At 50.7% G+C, this 8,981-nt stretch overlaps 1 protein-coding gene across 1 annotated transcript; it reads right to left on the reverse strand.

Annotated features, from left to right (window-relative positions):
- Positions 1 to 712: 712 nt before the first annotated feature.
- LOC118892562 (transmembrane emp24 domain-containing protein 9-like) lies at positions 713 to 4,195 on the reverse strand. The gene is made up of 6 exons (XM_036847313.1): positions 4,111 to 4,195; positions 3,052 to 3,426; positions 2,528 to 2,628; positions 2,069 to 2,194; positions 1,354 to 1,500; positions 713 to 1,228 (listed from the first exon to the last, which is right to left on the reverse strand). The coding sequence occupies exons 1-6, from the start codon at positions 4,193 to 4,195 to the stop codon at positions 1,079 to 1,081; spliced, it is 984 nt and encodes a 327-aa protein (XP_036703208.1). The 3' UTR covers positions 713 to 1,078.
- Between the last annotated feature and the right edge of the window lie 4,786 nt (positions 4,196 to 8,981).

Here is an 8,981-nt window from a genome sequence, read left to right on the forward strand (position 1 = left end):
TAGGGGAGGGTGCATCTATCTCAGGGGCCAGGGCTGTCACAGCTGCCCCACCCTATGGGGAGTCTCCCTCATTGATATTCCTGACCTTGACAATTTGGACTTGATTTTATTGAGGCTGCCAACCAGTGAATTTCCTTATAACAGAAAATGTCAAATTCACGTGAGAGATGGCTATAATCCAACAGGGCAACCAACATAGGGCTTGGTAAAATGTGGACTAGATCAGGCAGAAGCAATGGGGGGCATCTACACCTGTGTGCACTTGTGAAGGTTGAGTTACAGGAGATGCTGAATGTAATGGAAACATTGACTTGGAATCTTTAGGCATCTCCTGAAAGGATTAACCAATGGCATCATAAAAAGAGACAGAGGTCAACTGAAAAATAGCAGGACGACAGAGGTGCCCTTCAGACTCCTTGAAGAACCCAGCAGTCCAAGTGATTGGAATAGGATAGCACATGAGCCTGACCAGAGCCCAGAGAGAGAGAAGGCGGGTTGGGCACAGGATCACCATCAGCACTCAGGTTACCCAAAAGATGGGCCCAAATTGGACTTTTCTGGAAAAGGTTCCACAGGTTGCTAAGGCTTCTGGGGTAAAAGTATTCTTCACCTCATCCATTTTGGGATCAGTCCCCCACTAATGCATGCAGGGCCTCAAATATTAACATCTGATTGGACACATATAATGAATTGCAGAGTAGGAGGCAATAAATGTTTAGGTCAGAAAATTTGACAGTTATAATTTATATTCACTCTTAGTTCACCCATCCTGTTTAACATGGGGGTTGGGGTAACACTCACCCCACTCCTGCTCAGCCTCACAGAGCAACAAAGGAGCCTACAGCTCCTCCCACCCACATGTCTCCAGCTGGAAACCCATCCTCTCCCAAGTCCTGGCTGAGAAACCAGTTTAAAGAGGTCCTCTGTCCCCCCGCCCCACCCCCACACCAGTAACAAGGAAGTCCCTCAGGGTTGGGAGGGGTGGGAGAAGCCAGGAGACAGACCAGGTCAGGCCACTTCCCATTATTCAGCAGAAGGGGAATGAGTGGGGGCTAAGCCTCTGGTCTCTGGGGCTCATCTACACCAACTTCTTGGCTTTAAAGAAGCTCTTGAGGTGCTGCATCTGCCAGATGCCAGTGGCCACAAGGATGAAGGTCTGCAGAATGAACCACCACAGCACCCGCTGGTTGGTGCTCTCGCTGGTCTGCCGGAAGCGCTCTTCTCGCCACTGTGTGAGGGGACAACAGGAAGGCGTGGCTAGAACTGAATTGACCCCCAGGGGAAGAGCTGAAAGAGCCACTCCCTGGGAGGTTACACATCCACTGTCCCAACTGGCCCAGCCCAGCCCCTCACCCTCTGGTACTCCTGCTCCTTCTGGATCTTCTCCACTTGCTCCACCAGCTGCTGTATGCGCAGATGCAGCAGGGTCAGCTTGTCATTGGCTGCAAGTTCCGTATAATCATTGGTGTGTTCACCCAACTGCATGTCCAAGTGAATGGCCTGGGGAGCAGAGGAGCCAAGGGTGGGGGTCAGGGAGCTCAGCTCCACGCACGTGCCAGAAACCCAGCTTCCACACGCCAGTCTGGGCCTGACTGAACTGAGCAGTTCAGTGCCTCACACTCATTGATGTGGGGACTAGCTCTGCTCCAGGTGCCAAAACACCAGATCAAGGCCCTGCTTACATGGAGTTCCATGTCCAAAAGACAGAAGGGACAGAACAAAATGTGCAGAACAAAATGTGTGTGACTCAGTGTTTGAGACAAGCAGCTCCTAGGAGTTCCATGTCAGTGGGAGGTGGTAATGAAGAGCCTGGGAGCATTCAGCTGCTGGACAGCTCTGAATTTCACATTATGAAGCTTGGTCTTTATTCTAGGGATGGCAGGGAGCCGAGAGATGATTTTAAGTCAGAGTGACTCCCTCCTGGGTCCCCTCTCATTCTTCAGGACCTGTCCTCTGTATGCTTACTTCATGGAAAGCCCAGGCCTCCTCAAGAGGCACTGCCTACTGAACCCTTCTCACGCAAGGGACTGAGATGTTAAGGGTTGGTGACTTTCCCCTCCATACTCACCAGCTTGCCGTCATAGAAGAGGGCGAACCGGATGGACTCGAGGTGAAGGCAGATCTGGTGCTCTCCAGGAGACTGGGAGGTGAAGGTAAAGCTGCCCCGAGGGCCGTACTGACGGGCCAGTAGATTCTAGAGGAAACAGCCTCCGTGAGCACAGAGAAGCTGACCAGAAACCTGCTTCTAGGAGAGGAACTCTGGGGGTATCCCAGGTTCTGACCCCCACAGGCCAGGCCATCAGGGAGGGTGTGAGGAAAATGGCATCAGTTTGGGCTTGAAAATCTCAGATCCCAGCACTGCTAGTACACAATACTCCACAGATTGCAAAGAGCATGGCCTTCCTTGAGCCCTCCTGCCTGTGAGTAGATGAGCCCTCCTCTGAGAAATGGAGGACTAGGGAGGACTAGACAATGACGCTGGAGATGTGGGGGTGGGAGGGCTGCAGGGAGTCAAGGCCTGCCTCACCTTGTTCTCGGGGTCCTTCACAAAAACGAACAAATTGATCCACTGCGGGGAGGGCTGGTACTTTTCCGTAGCGGGGTCGTATAGCTCGGTCTTGTAGTTACCTAATGGGGAGGCAGCCTGGATGCATCCCCACCCACACTCACGACCAAGAGCCCGCCCAGGACCTCCAGGAGTCACGGGGGCCGGGGGGAGGAACAGGAAGAGCCGGGTGTCTGATTGCGGGGCTTCACCACAGCCCTCCGCCTCTCTCCTTCCCTCTCCTGCCCCGCTTTTCTGCTGTCATCCGGGTCTGGATCAGACTTGCCTCCTCGGCGCCCCCCAACTCCGGCGCAGGCAACGGAGAGGATGCTTTGCCCACACTGCTGTCCACCCATTTCCCACCCGTGCCCACCCCCGGCAGCAGAGGGGAGGTATGGGCCTGAGCTGATCCCGTGGGGCCTCATCCCCATTCCCTCTCAGGACTCTGGGTGCGGGGAGGGCAAGGCCGGGACTCTGGGTGCGGGGAGGGCAAGGCTCGCGCGCACCTATGACCACTGTGCCATCGGGGATCTCCTGGATGAAGCACTTCTCCTCCAGCTCGCTGACCTCGAGGTAGAACGCGCCTCCGCCGCCCGTGAGCGCCAGCAGCTGCCCCAGCAGCAGCGGCAGCAGTCCGGCTGCCCTCGCTCGGCCCCATCCCTGCCCGGGGCCGGCCCCAGGCCCAACGCCTCGTGTCCCGCAGGCCCCCGCCACCTTCCCAGCCGAGTCCGAGGCTGTCTGTGCGGGGCCTGCGAGACTGCAAACTCGGGCACGGACTACAAATCCCAGGAGCCCCCGCGCGGACTCGCGTTGCGGAGGGGCCACGCGAGCTCCCACCCCACTAGTGAGGCGCTGTTCCGCGCTTTCCTTGCCCCGCCTCGCTTAATGCGCGCAGAAACCCAAGGAGGCGGGTGCTCTTAGTCCCATCTTTCTGATGTGGTAACAGCCTCAGAGAGAAGAAGGAAGGGACTAGCCCTCTGAAACTTGCAGAGCGGCTGCCTGAGATGGGTGTTGAGAGTGTGGGCAGGTCCAGGCATGACCTGGACCTGAACCTCGAGGAGGTTAGAAGTGATGGTGAGACAGAATGAGAACTGCAGAGAAGCCCTGTGGGGTTCAGAGGCTGACGTAGTAGTTCAGGAAAGGAACGGAGAAATGTCCCTTTTATGGAAGGGGTAAGTTTGACTCAAGCTCTGAAGGATGGTTAAAATCTCCCTGAGCAGCGAGGGAGCAAGAACAATTTAGGTGGAGAGACCTAGAATTGCCTAACAGCAGCAGGCCAGTTAAGGGACTAGGGGAAGAAAGTTTATGGGCACATGGAGGGAGGAGGTAAGTTGGGCCGAATCACTGAGGGGGCAGGAGCTGCCAGGCCCACTTGCACAGGTGGGACTCTTCATCCAGTGGGACCAAAAGAAAAGACTGTGAGTGAGCCTGGCGGGTGAAAGAAGTCGGCAGGAATGCAACTGGAAAAGGAAAGGGAATACACAACTGAAAGGTGTGGGAGGGTGGGGCCAACATGACAAGACAGGGACCCAGGAATAGCAAATCTCAGGAATTCCGAAGCTCACGATGCTCTGAGTAGGGCAGTGTATGCTCAAACGTCAATATAAAGCAGTAGCCCTCCCCAGGTGGTGGGATGAAGTCCTCCACCATCTAGTGCCTGATGATAATAGATGCTCATTGGTTTATTCAGTAATATAAAATGATGATGAAAATAACAATACTTTTTATTTTTCTGTGCCAGCCACTGTTCTAAGCACTTTTAAACGTACTAACTAAATTAATATTTTAAAAACTCTATAAGGTAGACTCTAATAGGATTCCAGTTTAACAGCTGGGGAAGCAGTGGCAAAGAGAGGTTGAGTAATAACTTGCCCAAGGTCATCCAGTGATAAGCGGGCAGGCATTTGCTCACACAAACTCTGGGCAAGACTTTACGATACATGTTGGACATGAATATGAGTAAAACCTGTCTCCTGTCCTCTAAGAGCCCACTGAAAAGCAAAGGAGCAATGTCAATACAGTGTTTTAAGATTAATAATATGGGGGCTTCCCTGGTGGCGCAGTGGTTGGGAATCCACCTGCCAATGCAGGGGACACAGGTTCAAGCCCTGGTCTGGGAAGATCCCACATGCCACGGAGCAACTAGGCCCGTGAGCCACATTTACTGAGCCTGCGCGTCTGGAGCCTGTGCTCCACAACAAGAGAGGCCGCGATAGTGAGAGGCCCGCGCACCGCGATGAAGAGTGGCCCCCGCTTGCCACAACTAGAGAAAAAGCCCTCGCACAGAAAGAAAGACCCAACACAGCCAAAAATAAAAAATAAATAAATTAATTAATTAAAAAAAAAAGATATCTCTAAAAAAAAAACATTTAAAAAGATTAATAATATGTTTTAGCTACCAGAAATTGTCCCCTCACTTTATCAGTGTGGCCCATTGATAATTCTAGGGGAACGTTTTTATTCCTTCCCTGGGAATGATCTTTAAACGAAAATGACAGATGCAGGTGTTAACAAAGGCAGACACTTTAGAAAGGTCAATTAAGACAACAGCTGAAAAGCATCTGTTGGATTTGGGAACTAGCTGTTCATCAAGGGCATTCACCAGGAGCTGGGAGCAGGGCTGATGACTCAGGGTTTGGGAGGCAGGATGAGGTGCTGTCCACGGTCCTGAATTGTGATTGCCAGTACCACCGCCTGAAGTAAGGGACTGGTTTTTGGTTTTGGTTTTTGTTGTTGTTTTATATATAAATTTTCCAATCCCTCATGAACCAATACTTTTGTAAAAAAAAAAAAAAATGAAACTGATTATGTGCTTGAATGTCACATCAATGTTAAATTTCTATAAAAGTTTCTAAGCACTCAATTTCTGTGCTTATCTCATTGCAGACCTATAACAAACACTCATGGACCAGCACTGGCCCGCAATGAGTAGCACTGTTTCATAGCCAGTGATCAGACTGCCCACAGAAATCCCCTAAAGGGACAAAAGTGGGAAATTATTAGGGCCTGCAGTGACATGCATGTAAGGAGATAGTGCACCAGTGACTTTACAGCAAGATTTCAAAGCCAAGAACCCAGATGTTGGGAAGGATGAGATGGTTCCCAAGTAGAAAAAGTACTGTGTTGATGATAAAACCTGTTTCTGAGTGATGACAGGGCTGAGAATATAAGAGCAGAGAGCCCACCATTCTGGGATTCTCCCACTTGACAGTGATCTCATTCCACACTGTCTGCCAAAACCACTGAACCTGGGTGCCATTTGTGAGATTTCAAGGAGACATTGGGGAACTGCATCTACTTGCCCTATCTGTGGTTCCCCTAAGATCGAAGACTCTGGCAGGCCTCTACTACATGCTGTTCCCTTTCTAAGGGATGTCCTGAGCCCCCATTGCTGCCCTCTTTTCTGCTTGCCTAATTCCTATTCACCCTTTCAAGACTCAAGTGCAGCATCACTCTTTTAGGTGTTTCCTGCCCTGGGCTCCTTGGGACCTTGCATTAACCATGTTGAATTATAATTGTCCATTCACATGCAAGTCCCTTGGGGCTGATAGCTGGAAGAGATTAAGACAGGTTTCTGCCGCATATTATCTCTTTGCTCCCCAAAGCCTAGCGAAAATCTAGGAACAGCATGATTGTGCAGTGGATGTTTGGTTAGAGAAAGGGAAGAGAGAGGAAGGAGAGAAAGTAGAAGGGAAGTATGGAGGGAAAGAGGGGGATAGAGAGAGGAAAAAGAGAAGTTGGAGGAAGAAAGAGAGAGAAAGAAGAAAGCAAGGATGAAGGAGGTTGGAGAGAAAGAAGGAAGAAGAGTAATGGTGAGTCATAAACCAAAATCTCCATACCTTTTTCCTGGCCTTTCTTATGATTTCCCCTCCTCATTATTCCCATTAGGCATCTTGAGCTAGGGATGGTGGGGGTGGAGATACATCAGGGTTAGAATGTTCTTGCACATAAAATCAGAGCTTCCATGTGCAATTCTGCTCTGGTGCTGGGTGGATTCTGTTGGTTTGCTGGTGACCTCCACATCATCCCCAGGACACCGCCATGCCACTGTTCCTTCCTCTGGTCCACTGGTCTCTGCATTCTTCTTCCTCCCTGGCATGTAGAAAAATATTCCTTTTGACCATCTCCACAAAAGAATTTCCTATGAAAGTTCTTTTCCCTGTGCTTTCTTTCCCAGAACACCTGGGCACTGAAGGGTGTGTGTGTGTGCTGAATCCAGGGATATCAAGAACAGTTATCACACTGGACCTGGAACCAACCACTGTTCCTGCTTCATGCACCACCCCCACCCCCCACCCCCACACAGGCTCACACTTATCCCTCTGACAGAATTCTTCCACTCCTGGTGAGTTTTCTCAGAGTTTTCTCACTGTCTCCCTTTCCGGTCCATCTCTCTTCAGGGCTTCGGGCAGTCCATCCCACAGGTCTGTGCCTGGCTTGGTCCTCCAACCCTCCTGCACTGGAGGGGTTCCCATAAGGAGGGCAAATCAAAGGGAGTGGCTGGGCTGTTTCCTCAGTCCTTGAGAATCAGGAAGCCATTGATCCCAGGACGCAGAGGACTTCTAGGGATAATGTGGCCAAATGCAACATACCAGTGCACTTAAGCCTCAGCTCTACTCCAGCCAAAATACCGTTATACTTTCCCACAGTAAAATGTTTGCAGCATCCTCGAAGGTCTCCACTGTCTTCCAAACATCTTTTCTGGATGAGTAAAGAAATGCACAGACTTGGTTGAGGCACCAGGACTCCTCTCTGGGCTCAGTTTTCACCAAAGGCGAATTCTCTCCCCTCGTGCCTGAGGTTGTATAGATGAACCTGGACAAGGGATGCAGCTTTCTCAGACATCTTCTATTTATCATCACCCTTTCCATCAAGTTCCCGAACTGGTAACCACTTCTGCCCTTGAATGAAGACTTTCTCTCCAGTCTTCCATGCAAATGGGAAACCTTATTCTTTTGGTTCAAAGATAATTCATTGTCTAGAATGAAATAGAAACCAGGGAAAAAGGAGGGTAGGGGACATGATGGGGAGACCAAGGTGGAGGGAGGAGAGAAGAGGAAGATGGCAAATCCAGACAGTGACACTTCCTTACTTCCCCTTTCTTCTCCTTTCCTCTCCACTATTTCCTCCCTTCTTTTCCATAACACCTCCCTCCTCCCTCTTTTCTCTCTGTTTTTAAAAGGTAAGTTTTACTATTATTCAGGCATGGTGAGGCCAACAGATCAGGAGATGATTACTATTGAAAAGATAGTTTGGGGACTTCCCCGGTGGTCCAGTGGTTAATACTCTGCACTTCCACTGCAGGGGGTGCAGGTTTGATCCCTGGTTGGGGAACTAAGATCCCACATGCCGCAGGGCATGGCCAAAAAAGAAAGAAAGAAAAGATAGTTTGTTACTCACGGTTCCCAAGCAGACTGGGTACACCAAGTCATGTAGGGCCACATGGGGAAACACCAGGGTTGGTCAGGAGGCAGAAGGAGTGAGGGGAAAGCATGGATAAAAGCTTTTATTATGGTGTTCATGGGAAGGAGTGGGTGACTGGTTAGTTTGAATAATTTCAGCAGGCTCTGTGGTGTCAGGGCTGTCATGGGTTTTCTGGTACCTGACCCTGAGGTGATTAGGGCATGAGGAATATTGGCTTGGTGCGTGAGAGTTCAATAAAGATGGTGGTTGGGGGCCAGGGGGTATGGGCTTCGGATTGGTTGGTTTACATATGAAAGGTACCCCCTCAGGTGAGTCCTTTGCTATCTCTAAGAACTAACCCCAGGAGGGGTAGTGAGGCCCCAGATGCCAGAGCATCAGGAACACAGAATATAAGAAAATATAGTTAATACACTTCCCAACCAGAGTCTGCACCACTGGGTCTCCAAAAGATCATGGCAGCATTCTCATCCCACCTACGTTGAGGGCTTTACAGGTCAGGAGATGGGGAACAGGGTGGAGCGGGTGAGGAGAAAGGTGGGTCACAGCCCTGCCTTCTCTTGGACTGGGGCGGAGCAGATTGGGGCCAAGGTTAAGAGGAAAGTAAGACAATTGGGTTTCTACTGCTGCCACTGCCAGGATACTGCTGCACCCAATCTGGCAAGTCCCAGCCATGTTTCTGGCTTTGAAGAACAGGTTCAAATGACCTAAGGTGTGTCCTGGTCTCCATCCTTCCCCATCCCCATCCCCAAAACTAAGATTCAGGATTCTGTACTGGCTCTGTCATTAGTTGACTGTATGAATGACCTTTTACCTTACTTCCCTTCTCCGGTCCTCATGTTTTCCTGCCCCTACAGCTGCTCCAGACGAGGGCTCAGCCCCCTTGCTGCTGGTCCATGTTGCTGAACTCTCTGCCTGTCAGGGGGTTGTGTCAATCACTCCAGCTTACAGGTGCCAACTGTGTGAATACTTGTCTGTTGAATGGGCACTGCCACCACTGGAGAGGAGGAAGAGA

The sequence above is a fragment of the Balaenoptera musculus genome, chromosome 3, assembly GCF_009873245.2.
Source record: "Balaenoptera musculus isolate JJ_BM4_2016_0621 chromosome 3, mBalMus1.pri.v3, whole genome shotgun sequence".
Classification (NCBI taxonomy): Eukaryota; Metazoa; Chordata; class Mammalia; order Artiodactyla; family Balaenopteridae; genus Balaenoptera; species Balaenoptera musculus.

Coding starts and splice junctions, on each gene's coding strand:
- LOC118892562 (XM_036847313.1), bottom strand. CDS start 4,195: ATGGTGGAGGACTTCATCCCACCACCTGGGGAGGGCTACTGCTTTATA. Junction 2,629..3,051: donor CGATGGCACAGTGGTCATAG/GTGCGCGCGAGC, acceptor CCTCCCCATTAG/GTAACTACAAGACCGAGCTA. Junction 2,195..2,527: donor TGAAGGACCCCGAGAACAAG/GTGAGGCAGGCC, acceptor TGTTTCCTCTAG/AATCTACTGGCCCGTCAGTA.